The 26,820-nt window shown below is 40.4% G+C and overlaps 1 protein-coding gene across 8 annotated transcripts in view; it reads left to right on the forward strand.

The window, feature by feature from the left end:
- Positions 1 to 10,350, forward strand: part of LOC115660303 (nuclear receptor coactivator 5-like) — a 31,621-nt gene extending 21,271 nt beyond the window's left edge. For all 8 annotated transcript variants that reach the window (XM_030581581.1, XM_030581585.1, XM_030581580.1 and 5 more), the window contains 5 exons: positions 305 to 504; positions 1,383 to 1,658; positions 2,384 to 2,602; positions 4,867 to 5,004; positions 9,981 to 10,350. In XM_030581581.1, coding sequence (XP_030437441.1) covers positions 305 to 504; positions 1,383 to 1,658; positions 2,384 to 2,602; positions 4,867 to 5,004; positions 9,981 to 10,042 — 895 coding nt within the window. In that variant the 3' untranslated portion in view covers positions 10,043 to 10,350. The remainder of the gene's footprint in view (positions 1 to 304; positions 505 to 1,382; positions 1,659 to 2,383; positions 2,603 to 4,866; positions 5,005 to 9,980) is intronic.
- The last annotated feature ends 16,470 nt before the right edge of the window (positions 10,351 to 26,820 follow it).

Here is a 26,820-nt window from a genome sequence, read left to right on the forward strand (position 1 = left end):
ATGAAGGGATCAGATTTCCAAACAGTTGAACCTTAATATAAGTATTTTCTAAAATAGTCAGTACAGTATATATTTTTTTTGTTGTTTTTTTGTTTTTTAAATATCTCCATTCTGTCATCTAAAAGAGCTTGTCTGATTTAAGGAACATGCCATTTGTGGAAAGAAAATTGTCTCTTACACTTCACATAACTAGAATTGTTACCTGTAACTTAGAGCATACAAAACATGAACTACAGCATGGCAACAACTAACAGTGACACAGACTTTTATTTGTAAAATAACCAGCCTCTTTTTTTTCTTTAAGGGAATATGCAACAGTCATAGGCCATCGGTTGCAGGATCATGGCCTTGTGGTGGAAATGATATACCTTACATCTGAGTTGGGTCTCACACGCGCCCTCCAAGAAGTTAAAAATGATGGTTCCCCATTTTGTATTCTTGTTGAACAGTCAAATGTAGCACTTTCCTCTTGCACCGTAATCATGCTTCATGAGTCTATCAAAAGTAAGTTTAGCTTCATGTAGAAATGTCACTTAAAATAGTCCCCATTCAGAACTGCAATTTAATTTTCTCTGAACATGTTAAAATATTAAATACTGACACATTACACCTCTTGGTAACAAAGCCTGACCTAGTTAAGATGTGACAGTTTGTAAATACTTCATTGAATTAATTTCCTATAATTCACAAAACACAAATCCATCTGCCCTGAATTTCTTTTTCCTAAATGGCATGAAATAGACAACAAAAGCTGTCAAACATAGTAGGGCATTATATATAAATAACATGATTACAGTTCACATTCTTATCTTACTGCTACATAGATGGATCAAATTAAAATCCATCTATTTTAAGACTTCAGTTTTCTGAAACTTTAACTTCAGATTTCACATCTTTCCCCTTAACAAGAACACAGCTGTTCTAGTCATTATTAAAAAGGCACTTCCTTTTAAAATGAAAAATACCTAACTCTCCTGTTCCCCCATTCACGTAAAATATGTTCTGAATTTAAGAAAAAAGTCTATGCTAATCCTACTTTTCCTCTTATTTCAATCAGATGTGTGCGCAACTGTTCAGGGGTGAAACCAGGAATCTTTTTAGCCCAAGCTTAAATTAAGATGACAAGTGACTTGTATCTTTTAATTGGGGAAACTTTTTTTAAATGTAACTTGTAATTAAATAACATTGCACATAGCTGTGCTGAATAAAACTAACTTTTGTAATTACAGGGTAACTATGTCAATACTGAAACAGAAACCTTTTAAATTTCATTCATTTGAATTACACACAGACTTAACGGCTCTGTTTTTTGTCTTTTTGTAAATGTGTCAAGTAGATGGGAACACAAGACTGATAAAGCAAGCTATCTCTCTTCTCTGTAGTACACCGTAATATGCCCATGGAGGATGCATTGGCTCTGGTAGTCAAAGCATTTGGGAAAATTTTTGCTGAGCGTGAGCAGCAGGAACGTGCCGAAATTTCACACAAAGCAGCTGATCTGGCGGATGACTACCTAGAACGGGAGCTCTGTGGGAGTTACAGTGTGCCTCTAGGCGTTAGACATCTCCTCTTTCTGTTAAGTGAGGGAAAATATTTATATCGTGAGGAGTTGAACTCAATAAGTGACTACCTGAAGACCAGGAAAGATGAGCTTGAAGGTATTCATGCTTTTTTCCCCAAAATACAACTTCAAACATGTTTTGTAACACAAGTTGATTTTAAAAAACAGCTTTCAGGTACATTACACATAAATAGTCTACAAATATAAATGATAAATGTGAAAAAGGTCAAAAGTCCACCTGTAAATGTCAATGTATATTAAAGCACATGTATATCTATCCTAAAATCAGATACATATTCCCTGTAGAAATGGTCACACATCAAACACTTCATCTTCATATCCAAGCAACCCAATGAGCAATCACTCTCCCATAAGATTCACTGTTACAAGTAAATTTTTGTAGCTCTTCTGTTAACGCTGACACACATTTAAGTTTTGATAATACCATACACATATAAAAGCATTCTAAATTAAAGTCACTTAGAAGGAATCATTATGCAGAATTTCACGTGTGGTTTAATAAAAACCATTAATTCAACCATTATATATGTTTTGCAAAGTATTCAAGAGAAATTCAGCAGAACAACTTTAACAGATAAAACAAACCAACAAACTTGTCTAAGTTGCAGAAAACGTGTATTTTGGAAAGATATTCTGGTGTTCTCTTGATCCCTGGGAGCAGCCCTATAGAAACTTCTTGAACCTCTAGGTTAAGGGGTTAATAATTAGAAATAATCTTATCATTATAGGTCACGCCGTCTTTGTAATGATGTACTCTTAAGAGTTACTCTGCTGCTGTTTGTTTTTGTTCTCTTAAACTAGCCCTTGTTGAACAAACTGATCCTTCAACTGAAGTTGAAGACACGTTATATCAAGCAAACTTGATGCCAAGTACAAGCACTGCCACCCATACCTTAAGTAAACCTCCACCCCTTCTGCCGACACCCAACAGGAACGTTCTTTTAGGCCAGTCGCCCCTTCCTCCAGCTAAACCTGCATTGTTGGGTGATAGGCCATCAGGAGCTCTTCTTCCAACACCAGGTTAGTAACAATTTAACTTCCTCGTATGTCAAATTTTATATTTAAAACTATTTTACTACTTGGATTTTTTTTTCATGACTGATTTGATCATTTGTGCAATAGATTTGCTCACAAAAATGTAATAGAAATATTATAATCAATGTTATGGGAAGTATAATAAAATGAAGGGATGTGGACCCCCAAAATATCAGTCGTTTCCAAATATTTAGAGTGGTGATTCAATTTTAGCGTAGCCAATTAGTTTATTTTATCATCCATGTATCATTGTGTTTTGTTTTTATGGTCAATTCATATGGTATTTCATATATAATCAATATATGCTAAGTATATTTAAATTGTCAGTCTTACACTTCTATAATCTACAAGTATTTAGGAGTGATGAGTATGTATTGGGTATATAAGTAAAGCATGGCTGGAATGAAAGGCCTGCAGTCTGAGGCCTGTAAGATTTTAGCTGCACCGTATTAAGCCATAGGCTTAAGAATGCTTGACATGAGTGGTTGATCTAGGAATAACCCTATGCCAGTAAGGTCACAAGATTACTGCAAAAGATGTGCCACTAGGTGATGTTACAGAAAACTGGAATAGACTGCAGTGTATTGTCCAAGAGCACGAGACACCTGATTGTAACATCATGTCCTGACCACAGGTTACATGTTGTGTGTAGATGCTAATGAGAATAAAATGAACTAAGAAGTAACCTATGAAAAATGAGGCACCCCAGTATGCATGGGGTGTGGAAGTACAGATAAGGGAAAAGAGGGTTGAAACGCCCATGCATATGCATAAGGTGTTAGATGTGGTCAGAACAACAATATAAAAGATGTTTCCTGGTTGGGTAAAAGTGGAAAGATCTAGCAGGAACCATCCTCTGTCGATGATCATCTGTTGAGAGGTCCATCGGACCCTAGAATATCTGAGGATGTCAATATGACTACAGTCTTGGGTTTTGTAGGATTTATATATGCATGGGTAATTATAGCTTTGCTTATTGGTTTAATAAAACTTGTAGTACAGATAAAACTTTGTACTTGATTGTCTCTATGATCACTATGGCCTTGTGTTCCTGGAGTCTCCAAATTTGAGAAAAGCACCAGAGGTGATTTTCACTTTGAGCTTGAAACTGTAGCACCAGGAGCTGAACCCATGGGAGTTTATATTGAATTTAGTAATTTTGTATTAAATAAAAAAGGCTACAATAATTTAAAGAAAAGAAAAGTTGGATGATTTTAGCCATACTACCTTTCATAACAAACTTTCCAGGATAGGGGTAGAGAAGAACAACTATTCTGTTCCTATCTAAAAATGAATCTCCTGTAATATTATGAAAGTATAAGGACTTTCTTTTCCAGTTGCCAAAGTTAAGCTCTAGTAAAAGAATTCTTTGAAGTTACGAAAGCTTATAGAAAACCAAAGGGGCGTCGGGGACATTTGAGAGCAGTTCAGGATTTAAAGATGAATTCTCCTAGATCTTAAGACTTTTGTGCAGTTCTAAGCCTGTGCTGGGTTAATTTAAAATTAAATGCTGGTTGCTTTTATGATTGGGATGCATATTAACAATTATTGGGAAATCAGCATAACTTAATGATAAGAATATAAGACACTCACAATTTTGTTTGTACATGATCTGAGTCTTCAGCCTCGGGGCTAATACTAGGCACAAATTTGCATCACAGCTGGTGTCCTGCTGTGTTCTCTTAACTTAGTCGTTATTGGGTCTGCTTAGGATCTTTTGTCAAATAAATATATTTGACAAGAATTGTAACATAGTAATTTAGTCCTGTTTTACTTGCTGTCTTTATCAATCTTCCTTTACTAACGAGGACACTTTATTAATTTAATTTGTCTGTCTGTCTTGTAGTGTAAACATGTTTACAGGTCACCACTAATGCAGTGGAAAACTGTACTCTGTGGTAGAGATGTAAAACTTTCCAATATGCATGCCTGCATGTAGGTGTAGTGTTAAATAACTTGAAAGGATTTTACTTGTACTTCCATAGTGTTAGACCTTTTATAAGGTAATGCTCTTACTGGCATCGGTTGAAGACTTAAAAAAATCTGAATGATGCTAGTAGATTTGCTAATGTCTGCAACCGTACTTCTTATAGAAATTTCAAATAGTGAAGCAGCATTTACAAGCTGAATGTTTCCAGATATTGTTATAATTAAAATCAATGTTTATTTAAATATTAATGTGAGTATCCTGCTCAAACAAATTAAATGTTCTTTTTATTAAAAATAAAATTACCCTTATTTCCAAACAGGGATGTCTGGTGCAAAGGGTAAACCTCCACCTCTTCTAGCAGCACCTGCTAAAAGACCTGGTCTTCTAGGATATTCACCCCATCAGCCTGCAAAACGACCACTACTTGGAGAGAAACCTGGACTTTTGCCAACACCAGGTGAGGATGGGAAAGCTTTGTAGATTCTTAGAATCTGTAATATTTTGAAACCAGCTACTTTGCTGTCTTTCTGAATATCGATTTAATATTATTTACTGTAGTAGATGCAGTTCTTATAGCTAAAAACTTTCTGATGCTAGCCAGCCAGATTTCTCTCCTAACTAAAAAGTTTTGAGATTTCCAATGAAAACAAATGCAATAATCTTCCTTAAAAAAGGCTAATCTGCTAATGAGGGATATGTTTGCTTTATGTATAATGATTGCAATTAGAGTGAAAGCCACATATAGAATCAGAAAACCCTTGTACTAATTACACTATCTCCAAGGAACCAAGATGTTTTAATACAAAAGCTTTCCTATTCGTTTATGTACTGTACTCTATGCAAAATGCTAAGTGGATCACAGGATCAGGTCCAAGGTTGAGTATAGCTAACCGCTTGATAACAGTGACCATAACATAAAAAATGTTAACATTTGAGGGATTGTAGCTGGGTGGTTACCCGCTCCAGCCCTGACAGGGTTAAGGCCAGCGCTGGGAGAGGGTTCGGGCTGTAAGGAAAAGCCCAGGCTGCTTAGGAAGGCAGCCTCAGCTGTGGCCGCGCCCCAAACAGACTCAGCTGGCCCTATAAAAGCCAGGGAAGCCAGGGGCAGACACAGTCTCCTCTAGCTGTAGAGGGAGACAGACCTGGCTGCTGGGGAGCTAGAGAAGGTACCTGGAGTGAAGCAGGGCTGGGGGAAGGCTACGGCAGCTGGGGAGCTCTGGCATGGAAACCCCCAGGCTGCGGCCTAGTATAAGGCCAAACGGGTACTCGGGTTGCAGGGGATAGCCCAAGGCTAGGCAGAGGCACCAGGTCCAAACCCAACCTTGCCTGTGATGAGTGGCTTATACTGCATCTGCCCCAGGGAGCAGGGGCTCGGTGACTGGCAGTAGCGTACGACTGAGGCGAGGTGGGCATAGGGGTTGGGGGTTCCCCGGGGAAAGGAAACCCCGAGAGAGAGGGGTTACTGCCAGGGGGCAGCACCCCAGATAACAGGGCACTGGAGTACAGGAAGGGATGCGGGGGCCTAGCAGCAGTGAGACATCGGCCTGCAGAGGGTGCGCCGAGGCTAGAAATGAGCTAATTCCCGAGACACCAGCAGGAGGCACCGCAGGGGTGAGTCACACATGGCTACAGGGATGAGGGGGGAACGCCGCAGCAGCCCACCACGGTAGGATATAATTTCAGAAAGGGGAACTACACAAAAATGAAGAAGTTAGATAAACAGAAATTAAAAGGTACCGTGCCAAAAGTGAAAACTCTGCAAGCTGCATGGAAACTTTTTAAAGACACCATAATAGAGGCTCAATTTAAATGTATACCCCAAATTAAGATAACATAGTAAGAAAACCAAAAAAATGCCACCTTGGCTAAACAACAAAGCAACAAAAGCAGTTAGAGGCAAAAAGGCATCCTTTGAAAAGCGGAAGTTAAATCCTACTGAGGAAAATAGAAAGGAGCATAAAGTCTGGCAAGTGAAGTGTAAAAAATATAATTAGAAAGGCCAAAAAAGAATCTGAAGAACAGCTAGCGGGGCCGTTGGACAATCGAGATGCTAAAGGAGCACTCAAGGAAGCTAAGACCATTGCCGTGAAACTAAATGAATTGTTTGCATCGGTCTTTGTTGCTGAGGATGTGAGGGAGATTCCCACACCTGAGCTATTCTTTTTAAGTGGGAATTGTCCCAGATTGAGGTGTCATCAGACGAAGTTTGGGAACAAATTGATAAATAACCATCTGGTCATAGCGACTTATTATTGTTTGTTCACCAAAGAGTTCTGAAAGAACTCAGTAGTTCTGCAATTTCACATTTAACTATGGTATGTAACCTATCATTTAAATCAGCTTCTGTACCGGATGACTGGAGGATAGCTAATGTGACGCCAATTTTTAAAAAAAGTCTCCAGACGCAATCCTGGCAATTACAGGCCGGTAAGCCTAACTTCAGTACTGAACAAACTGGTTGAAACTATAGTAAAGAACAGAATTATTAGATACATAGATGAACACCATTAGTTGGGCAGAGTTAACATCGTTTTTGTAAAGGGAAATCATGCCTCAGCAATATACTAGAATTCTTTGAGGGGCATCAACAAGTGTGTGGACAAGGTCCCTCTCAAAGGCTCTTAAACAAAGTAAGCTGTCATGGGATAAGAGGGAAGGTCCTCTCATGGATTCACAAAGGGTAGAAATAAATGGTCAGCTCTCAGAATGGAGAGAGGTAAATAGCTCTTTCCCTCGGGGTCTGTACTGGGACTAGTATTATTCAACATATTCATAAACGATCTGGAAAAGAGAGTGAACAGTGAGGTGGCAAAATTTGCAGATGACAGAAAACTATTCAAAATAGTTAAGTCCAAAGCATACTGCACAGAGTTAAAAAAGGATCTCACAAAATGGAGTGACTGAGCAACAAAATGGTAGATGAAATTCAGTGCTGATAAATGCCAAGTAATCCACATTGGAAAACATAATCCTAACTATACATTAGGATACAGTTATACATAACTATACAGTTAACTCACATGATTAACTCAAAACAAATAATTGTAATTAAAAACATAAATTGTGATTAATCGCACTGTTAAATAATAGAATACCAATTGAAATGTATTAAATATTTTTGCATGTTTTTCTACATTTTCAAATATATTTATTTCTATTACAACACAGAATACAAAGTGTACAGTGCTCACTTTATATTATTGATTTCAAATATTTGCATTATAAAAATGATAAACAAAAGAAATATTTTTCAATTCACCTCATACACAAGTACTGTAGTGCAATCTGTTTATCGCGAAAGTGTAACTTACAAATGTAGAGTTGTTGTTGTTGTTACATAACTGCACTCCAACAACAAAACCATGTAGAACTTTAGAGCCTACAAGTCTACTCAGTCCTACTTCTTATTCAGCCAATCACTAGGACAGACGAGTTTGGTTACATTTACTGGAGATAATGCTGCCTGCTTCTTATTTACAGTGTCACCTGAAAGTGAGAACAGGCATTTGTATGGCACTTTTGTAGCCGGTGTTGAAAGGTATTTACGTGCCAGATATTCTTAACATTTGTATGCTCCTTCATGCTTCAGCCACCATTCCAGAGGACATGTTGAAGATGCTCGGTTTTTTTTGGTTTTTTTTTTAAAGTTAATTCAATTTGTGACTGAACTCTTTCAGGGAGGATTGTTTTACGCAGATTCTACCATATATTTCATGTTGTAGCAGCCTCAGATGATGACACAGCACATGTTCGTTTTAAGAACACTTCTACATCAGATTTGACAAAACACAAAGAAGGTACCAATGTGAGATTTTTGAAAATAGCATCAGCACTCGACCCAAGGTTTAAGAATCTGAAGTGCCTTCCAAAATCTGAGAGGGACGAGGTTTGGAGCATGCTTTCAGATGTCTTAAAAGAGAAACACTCAGATGCGGAAACTACAGAACCCGAATCACCAAAAAAGAGATTTTGACTCAGATGATGCAAATGAACATGCGTCGGTCCGCTCTGCTTTGGATCGTTATCGAGCAGATTCAATCATCAGCATGGATGCATGTTCTCTCGAATGTTGGTTGAAGCACGAACGGACATATGAATCTTTAGCACATTTGGCATGTAAATATCTTGTGATGCTGGCAACAACAGTGCCACATGAATGCCTGTTCTCACTTTCTGGTGACATTGTAAACAAGAAGTGGGTAGCATTATCTCCTGCAAATTGTAACCAAACTTGTTTGTCTGAGCGATTTAGCTGAATTAAGAATGAGTGGACTTATAGGCTCTAAAGTTTTACATTATTTGTTTTAGTTTTGAATGCAGTTTTTTTTCTACATAATTCCACATTTCTAAGTTCAACTTTCATGATAAAGAGATTGCACTACAATACTTGTATTAGGTGAATTGAAAAATACTGTTTCTTTTGTTTGTTTACAATGCAAATATTTGTAATAAAAATAAATATAAAGTGAGCAGTGTACACTTTGTATTCTGTGTTGTAACTGAAATCGATATATTTGAAAATGTAGAAAACATCCAAAAAAATTTAAATAAATGCTACTGTGTTGGGGTGCTTTGGTGTTTTCTCGACTACAGGGATATTAAATTTTTTTTATGTTATGGTCACTGTTACCAAGTGGTTCAGCTATATTCAACTCTTGGACTAGGTCCTGTGCTCCACTTAAGACTAAATCAAGAATTTGCCTCTTCTCTTGTGGGTTCCAGGACTAGCTGGTTCAAGAAGCAGTCATTTAAGGTGTCAAGAAACTTTCTCTGCCTCTCATCCTGAGGTGAAATGTACTCAGTCAGTACAAGAATAGTTGAAATCCCCCATTATTATTGAGTTTTTTATTTTTATAGCCTCTCTAATCTCCCTGAGCATTTCACAGTCCCTATCATCATCCTGGTCAGGTGGTCGGTAGTATATCCCTACTGCTATATTCTTATTATTCAAGCATGGAAACATATTATTCAAGCATATGTTGGAGCCTTTTCATTGAGGGGTGGTTTTGTACCTAGATAGGAACTGCAGTAATGAAGATGTTGGTCAAATGTATTGATCACTGTGGTCATACTATGGTCAAAAAGTTGGGGGTGCAATCTCTTCTGTGGAAGTCTTTGGCTGCTATTTGGGCTTTCAGTGGCATGGAATCTGAGATGACTCCAGGGCTGTGGACAATTGCTCTTAAATCTGAAGGCAGATTTAAATCTGAAGGCAGTAACAGGAAAGTTACAGAAGAATCAAGTTCTTTACAGTAGCTGCGGAGACGGGCATTACAGAACTCTCTAAAGTGGAGGTAGCTGTTAGCCTTTTGCCAGTGCAATAGGGTGAGGAGTCCTCAGTGATTGTGGCACATCTAGCTAGTTAGGGGGAGGGAAGGGGCAGGGCATTTATATGTAAAACAGCCTCACTATTTATTTTTATCTTTGTCATAGCTGTTCATGTTAAACCTGTGCAACACCAACGGGCAGCTAAACCAAAGCCTTTGCTTAACTGAGACGACATCACAGACACCATGGCTAATAATGGAATACATTAAACCTGATGGTGGCATCCCTCTTCCAAGACAGCAGAGAGCATGATAAACTTGTATTGCTAGTGTCCGTACACCCAGACAAACTTAAATGTATCTCATTTTCTGTAATAAACATTCCTATGGGAACTTTTTAAAATTTCAGGGCGCTCTTCTGTTCAAACAAAATTGGTATTTGTGGAAGGTCAGTGTTGTAGATTCATGGTCTTATAAATTAGGAATTGTTTAAATAGATATGGTCACAAAATAAACTATTTGTTTTACACAACTCATCACTGATTCCTTTGTGGTTAAGTTTTACTTGACTCTTCCATATGATTATTTTAGAAAGATAAGCAGACCCAGTCAGACTTCATTTCAGTGCTTGTGCTGGGTAGAGATGGATACAATTTCTTTTTCTTTCTTGTTCTTTCTTTCTAAATGTGAAAAGTCTCTATGGGTTGTTGGGATTTTGTGTTTTTTATATAATACAAAAGTGTTCTCTCTACTGTCCGTGCATCTTCCTTGAGTAAAGATAAATACACGTTGACCATATCTCAACCCTTATTCAGTATGTCACTTGCTTAGGACTTCTAATATTTTTGAAATATTTTTAAATGAGATCTCATGTTTATTACTATATTATGCCATGATAGCTTATGTCTTCAATGTGTTGGAACGTTAGTCTTTCCATTTCTACTGTAATTTGAAGTTTAATGACAGGATATGAAAGGATTAAGGAAAATTCTATACTAATTGTACTCTCCCTGATGCAATTAAGAAAATTAATGTTGAGAACTACCTTAATTTCCATGTAGTTTCACACAGACCAGTAATGTACCACATTTAACTTGTTAATTTAAAGCTATACAGTTACATTGTGCAAAATGTTTAAAAAAGAATTGTGTACAGTCATTCCACTGAAACATGAAGTATAGTTCCAACTGACATGTAATTTTTTAGTTATCACAAAAAATAACTAACTTGCCAAAAATAGTTTAGCACCCAGTTACCCACTTACAGTGTCAAAGTTCAAAATTACAATATTAGCCCCTTAAATTTTTTTTTTGTTTTATTGTGGGTTTTCTTTTCCTCTCACCTTTTATGAAAGACCCACACAAACAAAAGGGGAAAATGGCAATACAGCTAAAAGAGTCAGTTAGCTCAGTAACTAAACTTCGGAGAAACACAAGTTAAAAGAACTGAAAAAACTTCTTAATCGTAGGTATCACTTGTGATAACAATAGGTAAAATGCTTTTTCAGACAAAAACCTGACTTTTGTAAGTTGATGTATCTTCCTAAGAATAGGAATTAACTTGGAGAGTTCTTACTTTCATATAATTTTGTCAGTTGTATATGTTATAATTGTTCTTAATCATTTTATGATGCAGGATTTTCGAGTCTTAACACATCCAGCTAAAGCAGCACTGACTAACATGGAATCTTTTTTTGTTGGTGTTTCACTGTCATATTTATAGCCACTCTTGAGTACTGTCACTGTAGATTCTTTAGTAGAGCATTTGATCAATTAGAAGCTTACAAAACTAACTTCCAGGGCAATTTTCTTCTCATAGTAGAAAGAATTTAGTTGGCCAGCTGTGTCAAAATTCACTTGTTTCAACAAATGCATTTATTTAACTTTTAGCTAAGGACTCATCTATAAGTCTCAGTTCAGCAGAGCTGCTACAAAATACAACCCCCAACACGAACACTAGGAAAATAGTCCTGGTTTTTACTGCAGGTTAAACACAGTGCAGCAAAGCATGCTAATCTATTTTAATTGGCATTATGCAATCTTATTGCTACTTTTTTTGGTTCTAGTAATACCTAAACCATCCTGAATTAGGAACCAGCTGCCAGATAGCTCAAACTTTTATTCAAACTAAATTTTATGTGTGTATGTAATTTATTCTTTAATCAACTCTTACCGTAACTTCTGTGGGTTTTTTGTTTCTAAGTAGGTATGGGTTTCAAAGCTCTTATGTTAGTAACTAAACTGCTATCGTAGGTCCTCTGAAGTGATTGTGGCCCATTTAGTTCCTACCATGTAATTACCTGAGGGCCTCGAGCATTAATACATGCATCTTCCCTCATATGAAGTACAGAAGTATTATCTCCATTTTACAGATGAGGAACTGAAGCACAGACTTAGACTTTCCCATAAGCACCCAGAAAGTCTGTCACAATACTTGGAATTGAACCTACATCTCCTGAACCCTAGTGTAATGCCTTAATCACAATATCATTCCCCCTTAAAAGAAGGGTTTAAAGATTAATATAGTCTGTATTCATTAAGGGTCTGATCCTTACACCCATGAAAGCCAGTGGAAGTGAGGCTATGTCTTCACTACAAAAAAGAGTGAGTTTTGGGTTTTGGTTTTTACGTCAGGGTAGCTATCTCAATATAAAATCTTAGTGGCGACAAGGCCTTGAGTTTACTTTGCCTAGCTGCATCAAGGTGTAATCTAGAACAGGTGGGCAAACTATGCCTGCGGGCCGCATCTGACCCATGGGACCCTTCTGCCCGGCCCCTGAGCTCCTGGCCTGGGAGGCTAGCCCCCAGTCTCTCCCCTGCTGTTCCCCCTCCCCCGCAGCCTCAGCTCGCGTTGTCACCGACACAATGCTTTGGGTGATGAGGCTGTGAGCTCTTGCCGGGCAGCGCAGCTGCAGAGCCACAGCCTGACCCGGTGCTCTGTGCTGCGCAGTGGTGTGGCTGGCTCTAGCTGGGCAGCGCGGCTGCCTCTCCTGGCACTCTGAGTGGTGCGGCTGTAGTGCCGTCAGCCAACCAGTGCTCCAGGCAGCCTGGTAAGGGGACAAGGAGCAGGGGAAAGGGTGTTGAATAGAGGGCCAGGGAGTTCAAGGTGGTGCTCAGGGGCTAGGGGTGTGGATAGGGGTCAAGATGGTCAGAGGGCAGGGAACAGGATGGTTGAGTGGGGGCAGTGGTCCCAGAGGGGCAGTCAGGAAGTAGAGGGGGGGTTGGATAGGGCAGGCAGGAGTTCAGGGGGTGATCAGGGGACAGGGAGAAGGGGTGGTTGGATGGGGCGGGGTCCTGAGGGGTACGTCAGGAAGGAGGAGGAGGTGGATGGGATCTGGCAGCTGTCAGGACAGATGGGAGGTTGGATGAGGCAGGAGCCTCGGGGCAAGAATCAGGAGGGTCGGATGGGGGTGGGGGCCAGGCCATGCCATGGGGGTGGTCTTCCCTAACCGGCCCTCCGTACAATTTTGGAAACCCAGTGTGGCCCTCAGGCCAAAAAATTTGCCCACTCCTGATCTAGTGACTATAATATTCAGTCATGTTTAAAATAATAAAAAAAAAAAGTCAGGTGAGATTTTAACCAGAAACTTGGTCTAGGACTAGAGTAAAAAAGTGAAGACACACTCACTGTGAACTTGAAGCCAATATGCCCCAGGATGCTTGAATTGTTAAACATCCCTCACACCACTAAGACTTCAGTTGACTTCTGTGTTTAGCGGTTGAGTATCAGAGTTTCACAAAGCTGTATTTCACTTCTCACCCTTCCCCATCTATTTCTGGTTAGCTTTTCTGGCAGTATGTCTCGATTTTTCACTGCTTTTCCAATGGATACCTGTCTGTTTCTGAACTCAGCGTTGTATGTGTAGGAACTGGAGTAAAACAGAAGTCTTGTGGATGAAGCCAAGTCTCCTGTTCAGCAATGATCCTGTTCTGGTAACTAACACTAAAACTGCGGGGGGGGGGGTGTAATTGCTTTATTCACTTGACTTCCCCTTTTGAAAAAGGAAGATACTGGTGACTTAATGACCAACCTTTCTTAGTTTAAAAAAATAGGTTACTCTGGGGTAGGGTGACCAGATAGGAAAAATTAGGACAGGGCGATGGGTAATAGTTGCCTATATAAGATAAAGCCCAAGTATTGGGACATCATTTCGCTCTACTCTGGGACATCGGATTCATTTTCCCTTTTGCAAATAGTTTAATACAGCAGCGTCTGATGCCAGGTCACATCAGTCTAATGCTTTCAATAGCAACATCAGCCTGAAGACATTGCGGAGAGAGAAGCAAGAACTATGGCCTCTCCCCCCAAAATAAATGGGAAAGAGAAGATGCCTCTGAGCTCTTTGAAAGATTGTAGGGGCTGTTGTGGGCACTTCAGTTTAAAGGGCTGACACAAAGAGAGCAGGACCCGCCCTTCTCTCTTCCAGCTCTTCACTCTGAATCTGGATTTACACACACAGGCTAGAATGGTAAAAGGCTGTCGGGGGTTCCCTTGCACTAGCAGATCAAAGGGCTACAGGGGTCTAGAGAAAACCCTGTAGTTGCTACAATCTCAGCAGCGTGTGACAAAGCAGATCATTTCCTTCCCTCAGCTGTCCATTTATTTTAATGAGGATAAAAAAGACCCATAGTGTCTGCCCCCCAGCTGAAGAGAGCTGGGAGCAGTTGCTATTTACACACACATCTAAGCTGCCTTCTGTTGTTGGGAGCAGCAGCTGGCTGTCTGCAGGCAGGTGCTGCTGTGGTACCTAATATACCTACTCTGGAAAAGGGGAAATTGGGTATAAGCCCTAAATTAATTGTTAAAGAAATGAAACTGACCATGACTAGTCATTTAGCAATTTACTAAACCCCATTCTTGACAAAGCATTTTACTCTTGTATAGCTACTCATTCACCAGAGCTAGGGGTGAGAATGCTGGATTATGGTCCATTTATGCATCACATGCAGAATTTTTAACTAAATTCCTTCTGCCCCCATATCCTCTCAAAGAGAAGGAAGAATGTAGGACTGAAATTTTTTTCTTACGGGTTATGATACATAAGCAAAACTAAATAGTTGGTCTTTCAGATTCCTGGCTAAATTTGCAGGACTAGCAGCTAAAACATCTTTTCTTGTAAACTCACTCAGAAAACAGTGCTGGGATTAGCTGAGACAAAGCATAGAAGCCCACAATGCCAGTTTTTACAAAATTACTTTTCAGCATAACAGTTTAAGGAATGTTTGTTAGAAGTGGGTAACCTGCATTATACAAAGGCTGCAATGGAGAGAATGCAATACCCTGGACCAGTTCTGAAGGATTCTATTTGAATTTCCAGACCAAAAAAAATTTAAGAGGGAGCTAAAGTTGAGAGTTAATATTAAAAGGAAGGGTATAAACATAACAGAGATGTTGGAATGATTGCCAAAGCCAAGTGATACAAATGTAGGAAGTTCAGAATTAAGGTTAAACCTAAATTCCAATAAAAGCAGCAAAGAATCGTGTGGCACCTTATAGTCTATAAGGTGCCACAGGATTCTTTGCTGCTTTTACAGATCCAGCCTAACACGGCTACCCCTCTGATACTAAATTCCAATGTGTTATGCTGAGAAAATATACCATTTAGGCATTGAAACAGCCCTCGCTCTGCCCATAGTGAGGCTGTGCAATAACAACACATTTAGGATTAATGCACGTTAGTGTTTGCAGCCCCAGAATAGATTAAAAGTGATATTTAGAGCATTGTTTTTCATGGTTGTCTATATGTAGTGTCACTACAAGTCAGTGTTCAAAGTCTAAGAAAGGTTGGAGGCAGACTGATCAGAAGGGACATTTGGTGGATGAGGGCAAGGGTGTGAGTTAGGGCTGAAGATGAGGAGGGAAGAGTGTTCTGTAAGTGGGTCAGAGCGGCTGAGAAGGGATCTAGGAGAGTTCAGTGGCATTAATGAGAGTGCTTGGCCAGAGATATAGCTAGGCTTGGGGCAGGGAAAAAGCTGTGTGCGGAGATGGCCTGTGGGGGAGAGGGGAGATGCTGGGCTGTGCACCAGTCTGTGATGGGGAGCTCAACTCTACTGTGCAGTGAGGCAAAGGGGACCCTTAAGGTGCAGAGACATTAGCATTTAGGTACTAGTCTCATTCATTCCCCTCTGCAGAACAGCAGTCTCTGTGAGATAGCTTTAATAGAGGGGAAGAAACACAAACTAGCTTTTAACACATTTCCACTTCAGCAGTTTTGTAATGGCAGCTAACACCTTGAGCCATAATGCTGTACTTGTACAGGGGGAAATGTGTACTTTGGTAAATGGCTATTTTATGATACATGTGTCTATGATCAGAATTACCTATGAATTAGCACAGCTTGCTTCAGTTAGAGGTTTGTTTAGATCTAAGCTGGTTGTTTAAATGTAATTGGAAGAAGGTGAAGGAAATGACTTTGTGCCCATTTGCTGGCTCCTTGTAGTGCAGAAAGGAGAGCTGAGCCTTATTCTAAGGACAAACATTGCAATGCTTTTGTTACATTAGGGGGGGAAAACCTCCAAGACAAGCACATAAAGAAATCCCCAAACACATAGGGCAACTGTGTGGCTCATAAAGAAGAAAAGGGTAAGTTTCCTTTTTTCTTTGCAAGTTACTTAAAAGCAAAACATGCAGGCCAGAAGCTTGGCTACCTTCATTCAGCTTGTCATGGTAGTAAACGTCAGTCTGCACCCATGAAACTTTCACAAATGTATGCTGAAAAATACAATGAAGTTGAATATTTTAATTGTAATACTTTTTATGAGAAGGTGAATGTTTACTTTTATTTATTAATGCATGTTGAAATTTTGGTAAATAAGCATTTTAATGTTTTTATAATACCTTTTTTAAAAAAATATTGTACTAATTCTATCATTCTTCCCCAAACATTTTTATGGAAGTTATTTGTGGTAGTCTGTCAGCTTATGGGTCAGTTATGCAAAATACTTTTTACCTTGACATAGTTAAAAAAGTTTGTAATAATTAAACTTGAGTTCTTTTAAAGATGGGGAAAACTGCATGGATATCCAGCAAGAGATTTCCACTTGTTACACATAGTTAATTATGTTGTATGGCACTTGATTTTCCTTGGGCTGTAGACTAAGTTAAATGGGGGGAACACAAAGTCCTTTTGCTTTCTTTTGTGTTAATTTGTGTACTGTAAGCTTTCTGATGTTCGTAAAAATAAATATTTTATTGCATATTTTTCTTAGTACTTTATTTTTGCAACTTATTTTACTACTTACTATTAATGAACTATAACATTGTTACACATTGAAGAGATGTGTTTGTGAGGAGAAGGATTTCCATTCTCAGGTCTGTCATGAATGAAATGGTGTAAATTGTTGGCTTATCAGTACTTAAATTGCTTTGATATCTTGTTGGTTTCTTAATATCATTTCAGTGAGAACTAGTTATTCAGACTTGTTCGCTTTCATATTCTGTATACACTGTAACTACAATTCCTTATTTCACTAGTAGATCTTAGTCTGAATGGCAGCTTCTGAAATTAATAAAAGGGGATTATCAACTTGCCATCTGGGTATTGCTATAGCACTGTGTGTAATATATAAAAACTCTATGTTAAAAGAATATTAAGGTTGCAAAGTCAAGCACTAAAAGTTAAGAAATGCAAAAATTAATGTTGCCTGTGCAGCCTTAATTGAGCCCTTGCATGAGTATGCATCATGATAAAGTCTTTAATTACATGATTAGAGACTATATTTTTCAACAGGACCCCTGCCTCATTCAGACCACAGGGTAGACATGAGCATCTATTCAATATTTTGTTTTACCCTTGTTGGTCAGTGAGTGACCCCAGGCCTTATTTGTAGCACACTATTCAAACTCTGTTCTGAAGACAAAATTATTAATTCCGTCCTGGGCTGTTCTGTAGCATTCATCACTATAGCACCTGAGTGCTTCACAAATACTAACTGATTTATCTTTTCAACCCCTGAGGTCAGAGTGTCTGTGTATTATCCCCATTTTACTGATGGGGAAACAGAGCCACAGAGAAGTTAAGATGAAAAGTCCCTGCTAAACTTGACTTTGTCAGAGTACTTGGCATTATACAGCATGTCATATGTTCAAAGCACAACTCCCATTGACTTCAGTTGAAACTGTAAGTGCTCAGCTCTTCTGGAAATCAGACCTAAGGGTATGAACTTGGGCATCCAGAAAATAAGGAACACGTAATTGGTGGCTACCAGTGAAAAGTTCAGTTTAATTGACTTGCGCAGATCACACAGAAGTTCTGTGGCAGATTTAGGGATAGATTCCAGTTCTGCAGGGCAGCATTCAACTGCCTTAGCCATATGACTGTCCTTTCTCTTCCTGCAGCCCTGTCTCATTCAACACACACCTTCCAACTTCTGCAACAAGAGAACCAGGGGTCATGCAGCCAACAGTTTTCTTCACTCTATAACCTTGATTCGTTCCCAAGGCAAGTCTATTCTATGTGCTGCAGGAGGCAGAGGTCCTGTGGCAAAAAAATAGCAGGTTTGGTGTATAACTTCCTAGGTTTTAAAAAAAGCAAACAGCGAACTGCTAGATGCACCTTACAGACCTCTGCCACTTGCGCTAACAGAGTAACTAGCAGCAGTAGGTTGTCATCCTCTATGTGAACCAGCACTTGCATGGTATGAGACGTGTGCTTTGCCAGTGGGTTTCACAGATATGTGCAGAAGAATGTTGAGACCTGGGAATCTTGAGTTCCATTCCAATCTCTGGAATGCTCCTAGTGGACACACTATTCCTCCCTGCCCCCTCCGATCTGTCACTGTCCTAGTCCTCGGTCTTCCCATCCCTGGCTCCTTAACCCATTTCTTGCTTACTTAGGCTTCTCACCCTAGTCCTAGTCTCCAGCAGTCTCTGTCTATGGCTTTCCCTCCCCATCTTACTCTAGTTTTTGTTCCCTTTTCATTCCAGTCACATGGCTTTCTCCTTCACACTGCCTGAGTGCCATCAGGGAGGTCATTGTGAGCACAGAAGAGACAGGTTCACTGCTCTCTGTTCCAGGGCTAGGCCTCACCCTAGCCCAAAGCAGCCTTTAAAGAAGAAGTCCAACTTCACCCTTGTAGCCTTGGGCTGGAGGGAGCATGTGCTCAGTTGCTTTGTGGAGGTGGGTCAAATCTAATCAATGCACAAGCAGTGATGGGTTGGAGCATGCTCAGTTGCTTTGTGGGGATGGTGCATGTATAGGCTGGTCAGCCTAGGAGATATGAAAGGCTTAAGCATACCCAGGAGAGACTCTTCAGAGACTTAAGCTGTTAAAAGTCTCTACGTCGCATGTGTGAATTATGATTTTTTTTCCCAGAGGCTTATAATGGCCAAATCTGGGCAGATTTTCATGGGCGTGACAAAACATACAGCCCTGATGCAAAGGTCATCCTCCTTCCAAATTTCAAATCCCAGCTCTAAAGTATGGAGGCACTAAAGCTGTTCAAAGAAAGGGTTATCTGAATTTTTTAACATGGGCAAAATTAAGTTTTTTCCTAGTTTTGTTCTTGGAAATGGCAGAACCATTCTGGCTGACATTTGCTCAGAGAAGTCCAAAACCCTGCACGCAATATTTCAGTCCAAACAGTTGAGTCTGGCGAAGATGTAAACAACTGAAAAAAGAGTCTTATTGTATGAAGTGTCAGACAACCTAAATAATAGGTGGCACAACCAGCCCTATCTACAATGACTTTCTATTTGGATTTCAAAAGAATTGTATGATGTACATTGCTAAAGGAATAATTCATAGGTTAGTGCAGGGGTCGGCAAGCTACAGCACGTGTGCTAAAGGTGGCACACGAGCCGATTTTTGATGGCATGTGGCGCGGGCTGAGCCACTCAGCCCACCGCCACTCTGGGGTTCCCGCTACTGGCCCCTTGCCAGCCGGGGTCCCACTCAGCACCTGCCGCTGGCCTGGGGTTCCTTCCCACAGGCTGGCAGCGGGCTGAGAACCCAGTGGGCAGGAGCCAGCAGCTGAAACCCCAGAGCAGTGGCGGGCTGAGCGGTTCAGCCCGCCACTGCTCTGGGGTTCCCACTGCTGGCCCCTTGCCAGCTGGCGTCCCCCCTTGCTGGCCTGGGTGAAGGACCCGTTGCTGGCCTGGGTGAAGGAACCCCAGGCTGGCAGCGGGCTGAGACCCCGGCTGGCAGGAGCCAGCAGCTGAAACCCCAGAGCTGCGGCCGCGGACTAAGCCACTCAGTCACTGCTCTGGGGTTCTGGCTGCTGGCCCCTTGCTAGCTGGGGTCCCCACTGCAGCCCCACTCACCTTGCTTCTGGTTGGAATTCCAGCACAGGCCCCCTGACAGACAGGGTCCAGGTCTCTGGCCGTGCTCACCCCTATCAGCCACCAGTTCCACTCACTTCAACTGCCAATCTGGGGTTCCAGCCAGCTAACAACCGATCACTCAGAAGCCTGTGTGCAGCCTAAAATATCCTAATACGTGCCAGACATTGGAAAACTCAGCAAGGAAAAGCAAGGGCAAGGATCACACTAAAATAATATCTGCATTTTAATTTAATTTTAAATAAAGCTTCTGAAACATTTTGAAAACCTTGTTTACTTTACATATAACAGTAGTTTGGTTATATATTATAGACTTATAGAGAGACCTTCTAAAACACGTTAAAATGTATTACCAGCATGTGAAGCCTTAAATTAGAGTGTATATGTGAAGACTCAGCACACCACTGCTGAAAGGTTGCCGACCCTGGGTTATTGTGTTGCTTTAATTCTTGTCATATGTAACAAAATTGTGAAGATATTGGAGCTGAACTGAGACACTCATACCCCGTTACTGAACTTTATTGAAATTAGCCTTTAGAGCTTCTGATTAATGTTAAAACTGTTAAAAGATGCACTTTTACATAATTTAAAAGCGTCAGCTCCCAATTATGAGCAAATGTAACTGTCACAATCTTTCATTTTTTATAGATTTCTTGACAGTTTCTGTTCCTTTTAACTCGTCAAAGTAACACGCTTGACAGCAACAACTGTAGCAATCCATTTTCTATTTGCTCAATGGCAATTCTTAAGTGTAGTACAATACAAGACAATTATGGAAAGAGTAAGTAACTTTTCCTGCTCTACGTGTCTTTTCTGTTGATGACTTTGCTAGTAAACTGACTTTTAAAAGGAACAATGCTGGACGTAATTTAAAAATGCATTAGGCACTGGTAAGAAAGGTGAATATGACACATCAATTTAGGCATGAGAATGTGTATGATGAAAGTTCATCTGCCCTGTTTTCCCTCATGAGCCGAACTGAAATTGCAAGAGCAAATAAATCACTGTTTTTAAAAGGAAAAGGTGAGGTTTCAGCCTGTCTTAACTTTTCACTGAAAAAATTGATTCTCTCCTCAAAGGTTGCAAAATAGCTTAGAGCGTTAAAGTACTATTAGCCCTTCATTTTTTTTTTGTTGAGTTAGTAGTACCAAGGAATAGTTACATAATTCAGGGCTTATGACAGAAAAAAAACTTCAGCCTGGCTGAATCACAAGCAAGAGGAGTTGATCTGAAAATTAATTTAATATGTTCATGGACCTCCCCATAAGTGGTTACTTTGCAAAGTGCTTCTAGTTAATACATTTAATCACAGGTAATATTTTTTTGTTCCATTCCTCCATTATAAATAATCTTAAACATTAACTGTGCCTCTACAACACAACCACCACGCCATTAAAACTAAGAACTGATTCCAGCTGTATTCTGTCACACAGCAAAAAAGTACGCACTAGCAGTAGCCCTCTCCTTGCCCTGTGGCTGTCAATTAGGGTGGGCCAGACCGTGCTCTGGTATTAATGCAACTCCACAGCTAACTTGCTGTATTCTTGTCTTTGTAGCTGAAGCAGTGTCCTGGTGTAGTGTCACCTTTATTGGGCCATTTAAGGATATTGCTGATTCATTACATGAATTTTGCAAGTTTACCAATTGCACTCCCAACCCACCGCAGCCCACTGTACAAAATATCACTTGCCATTCATGCTGGAAGGTGTCTAGTTGTAGCTGATCAGGTGAGACTTTGGGTGAATTCCTGCCCCTATCGAAGTCTATGCAAGTTTTACCATCAAGTTTAACAAGGCTAGGATTTCACTCATGGTCTTCAGTCCTCCCAAAGCAAACTGATTGGCAGGTCATGGTTTCCACTTGTGCTGAGAAGAAGGAATTTGCGGAGGGATGGTTATCTCTGGACCATTCTCCTATTGCCATCCACTTCTTTGGGAGACTGAGAGACTGTTACCCTCTGAATGTTTTATTTAAAGCTGATTGGATCAGTTGGGCTGAAGGCCTGACCTTTGAAGGGAACTGGACAACTCTCTCTAGCAATTCTGTGCTGCACAGGTGCACTTATTTCATTGCACAACTGCATGTTTTTGAACATCCTGGTTCCTTGCCTCTACAGGGATCATTCTAATCCAAGGCCAGGGATCATTTAGTGCGAAAAGTCCTTCCTTAGAACTAGTTTTCCTATACATAAAATGAACCATTATTTGGAAGTCCTAAACCAGTACCAAGTTAGCACTTGCCAATGGTCTGCTCCTCTTGTAATGTGTAGTAATAGGCTTATAGCAGGGTTTCCCTGTGGAGGAGGATGGCCACTTTGATAAGGCTCTAGCTTCTTGCAAGAATAGCTGAAGAAGCAGAGGTCAAATTATGAAAAACAGTAGTTTTTTCTTTATTTAGGATTTGGCAGAACCAAAACCTGGCACTGAATAGTGAGCTCATTACTGACTACTTAAGATGGCGCCTTGTTTTATGAGTCCTAAGTGCAGTGACCCAACAGGAAATGGAGGGAAACATTTCCACTCTGCAGAATGAAAAGTAACCTCCCCAGTGCACCATTACTTTTCAGATTTTTTCCCAAAAACTTCCCTTTCCTTCCTCCAACCTGCGAGAGGAGGATCAGAACTTGCCCCTTTCTTTGTGTTGCATATGTGTAAAAATCTTAATTCAAGGCATTGAAGATATTTTGCATGGTCTGGGGACTGATTTCCCCTTCCATATTTGTAAACGGTCTCAATCTCCATTCCCATTTGGAGTTTGAGGATATTTAAAAAGGGGTTTTGACATGCAGCCTGTGGAGACCTGGGCAACCATGACAGATGGTGCAGTCACCATTAAACAGTAATGGAATTACTCAGCGGGTGCAGAATGGGAGAGAAGGGAAGAGAAGACAGTGAGAAAAATGGACATTGGAAGATACAAAAATAAAGAGAGACAAAGAATGGACACAAATGGAATCCCTGACCAAGGGTAAATAATGGGCAAAGTGAGAAACTTCTCTGCAAGTCAATGTTCCAGCAACAAAGAGAACCGTGTTACAAGCAGAAGAAACCGAAATGGAGAATGGGAGGATGAGGATCTCTGAGCTATTCTAATCTGGGTAACACTTTGTACAATCCTGCAGTCCTACTCCTGCAGATAAACTCCCATTGATTAAGCGCATCTGGTTGTGTTTTCACATAACAGATAAAAAAGTCCAAACACTGGCAAGATGGTGAATGCTTTTTAGCGATCAGAGATACCAGGAAACTTCTGAGAGAAGAACTGATTTGGCTCTGTTATTCCTGAAGGGCTGCCAGTATTTAAAAATATAGATATATATTGTGACAGCCACACACTACCTCCCATCCTAAAATATCCAGCTTGTGTTTATATTGCCACATTTCGGAGTGTAGAAATGTTGTGTATGTGAATGATGAGCCTGGCACGTGCCCAGGAACAGAAAATTATATGAAGAAGAGTAACATGCGCTCACACCTACAGCGTCTGTGCTGGGCTGGAACAGTGGTTGCAGTTTTAAGTACCCAGAAGTCACCTACTACAGGACAGGCCCAACAAAGAAAGTAACAGAACGCCACTAGGTGTCACCTTCAGCCCCCAACTAAAACCTCTCCAGCACATCAAGGATCTACAACCTAGCCTGAAGGACGATCCATCACTCTCACAGACTTGGGAGACAGGCCAGTCCTTGCTTACAGACACCCCCCAAATTGAAACAAATACTCACCAGCAACCACACAACACAAACACTAACCCAGGAACCTGTCCTTGCAACAAAGCCTCATGCCAACTCTGTCCACATATCTATTCAGTGGACACCATCATAGGACCTAATCACAACAGCCACACTATCAGAGGCTTGTTCACCTGCACATCTACCAATGTGATATATGCCATCATGTGCCAGCAATGCCCCTCTGCCATGTACATTGGTCAAACCGGACAGTCTCTATGTAAAAGAATAAATGGACACAAATCAGATGTCAAGAATTATAACATTCAAAAACCAGTTGGAGAACACTTCAATCTCCCTGGCCACTCGATTATGGACTTAAAAGTCGCAATATTACAACAAAAAAACTTCAGAAACAGACTCCAACGAGAGACTGCTGAATTGGAATTAATTTGCAGACTGGACACCATTAAATTAGGCTTGAATAAAGACTGGGAGTGGATGGGTCATTACACAAAGTAAAACTATTTCCCCATGTTTATTTTCCCCCCTACTGCTCCTCACACCTTCTTGTCAACTGCTGGAAATGGGCCATTTTGATTACCACTACAAAGTTTGGTTTTTTTTCCCCTCTCCTGCTGGTAATAGCTCACCTTACCATACACACTATAACAAGAGTGATCTGTTAACACCCATTGTTTCATGTTCTCTGTGTATATATCTATATATATCTTCCTACTGTATTTTCCACTGCATGCATCCGATGAAGTGGGTTTTAGCCCACGTAAGCTTATGCTCAAATAAAGTTGTTAGTCTCTAAGGTGCCACCTGTACTCCTGTTCTTTTTGCTGATACAGACTAACATAGCTGCTACTCTGAAACCAGTTTTAAGATGGTTCAGGGTAATTCAGTGTTACCAGGCCAGCCACTATATTTGCCAAAGAAGACTTAATGTACAAAATATCTGTGAAAGGAAGTTTGCAAAGGGGGAGATCGAAGTGGAAATTGTTTGAAGCCCCTGTGCCCCTTCATCTGGGGAAGGCAAAAGATCCCACTCCAATTCTCTAGCCTTCCCAAGGACTCCTCCAGCAAACACGAGGAAGGAAAACCAAGACTTGACACGTCTAAAGTGTTTCCACACAAGACAAAAATGAAAAAGAATTGCTTTAAAACTGTAAGGTTTTTATATGCCATGAAGAAGCACACTGGAGCACAAGCCTTGTTTTGCCTTTACAGTTCACATAAACAAAACCAATAAAATAGAGAAAGATTTATACTTTAAAGGCACAAGCAGAATCCTAGACTCCATTCCTGAGGCTGCATGTGAATTTTCCTCTCCCTGGCCCCCTTTCCTGGAGTTCCAAGCAGGACAGGATGTGTCTGTTTCAGGTCTTTTACACAGCAACAATCCCCTTCTTACCTTCGTTCCCATGTATTCCCGATCGTCACACCTGTGATTCTTTGAATTTGCTCCAGATGGAGCCTGTGCCCAACAACAGCAGTTGTCAGCGCATGGCAGCTCTGGTAATTAGGGAGAGGCTGTTAAAACTGGGTTGGTCAACAGTTTTCATTAAAACAGGTTTTTTGATGAAAAATCAGATTTTTCAGGGAAAGTTGAAATTTTCACAGACAGTCTTCCATGGAGAATTTTGACTTGTCGTCAAAAACTTGATAACCAAAAAGTTTCTGGCTAAAAAGTAAATTTTTTGGTCCCCTAGAACTCCATTTTCTCACCAGTTCTTCTGAGGTAAAATGATGCTTAGAACAAGGCAGAACCAAGAAAGGAACTGAAACTAAGCAAAAATATCAGACGGATAGCCGTATTGGTCTGTATCCACAAAAACAACGAGTCTGGTGGCACCTTAAAGACTAACAGATTTATTTGGGCATAAACTTTCATGGGTAAAAAACCCACTTCAGGCACATGGAGTGAAAATTGCAGATACAGGCATAAATATACTGACACATGAAGAGAAGGGAGTTACCTCACAAGTGGAGAACTAGTGATGACAAGGCCAATTCGATCAGGGTGGATATAGTACACTCCCAATAATTGGGGAGGAGGTGTCAATTCCAGGAGAGGCAAAGCAAAAGGTCCTCTAGTCCCTTCCTCCTGGCACCCCTTCCTCTTTCTTACCCCCTTTTTAATTTAGTTATTTCAAGAAAGAAGAGTGGGCCAGTAGCTGAAGCACTGGACTGGGACCCATGTTGACCTGAATTTGATGGGTTAGTTTTTATGGCTTGCCACTGATCACATCCGACCAGAAGACTTATAACTTCTTATCCAGTTCAGACTACAGAGTTCAAGAACTTAGAGAGTTCTATATCAGGAGAGGATTCTCGGGGTGCTTGGCAAGAATGCATACACTGAGGACCATACCAAATTGATTAAAACCTTTATTGCCATTAACATAAAAATAAGGAATGCAATGAAACTTATAACTGCAAAACAGTAAAAGAATTCCAAAACTCCTGGTGGTAACATTTCTATTGTAAGTACCTTAACCTGACATACTTGCACCCTTCCCTGAGCACCTGGTAATAGGAGGTGAAGGATCAGCCTCACTCCTGGCATGCCCAATTACACAGTGGTGCTGGCTTCCCCAGTGGTTAGGAATGTTGAGTAGTTCTACTACACTGCACGAGCTGAGCTGACAGTGTGATAGAAGATAGAATAGATAGATGAAAAGCACTCCAACTAACCGAAGCTTCAGGAGTTGGAAGAGCTTAGAATTTAGAGAAGCGAAAGCTTACTAATAGCTCTCTTACAAGGTATTTTATAGGATCCTGACCTATATAATTCAGGCCCAACCTACTATACCCAAATCTTATTTCTGTACCCTTCTATAGGTTAGTGGATTATGACACTTACTTTCTAAATATATTAATAAGGATTATCTCACTCCAAAACTGCCAACGTAGGCTCTCTTGATGACCTCGAATTGTGGTGTACCCTGTGGTTACCAACCGGTTGTAGATGCCAGATAAACCTGTGATGTGATGTGGATAGTTCCTCCCTTTGGTTCCCCAAAGTTCAGGGACCATTCTTATCAGTGCC

The sequence above is a fragment of the Gopherus evgoodei genome, chromosome 12 (assembly GCF_007399415.2).
Source record: "Gopherus evgoodei ecotype Sinaloan lineage chromosome 12, rGopEvg1_v1.p, whole genome shotgun sequence".
Taxonomy (NCBI): Eukaryota; Metazoa; Chordata; order Testudines; family Testudinidae; genus Gopherus; species Gopherus evgoodei.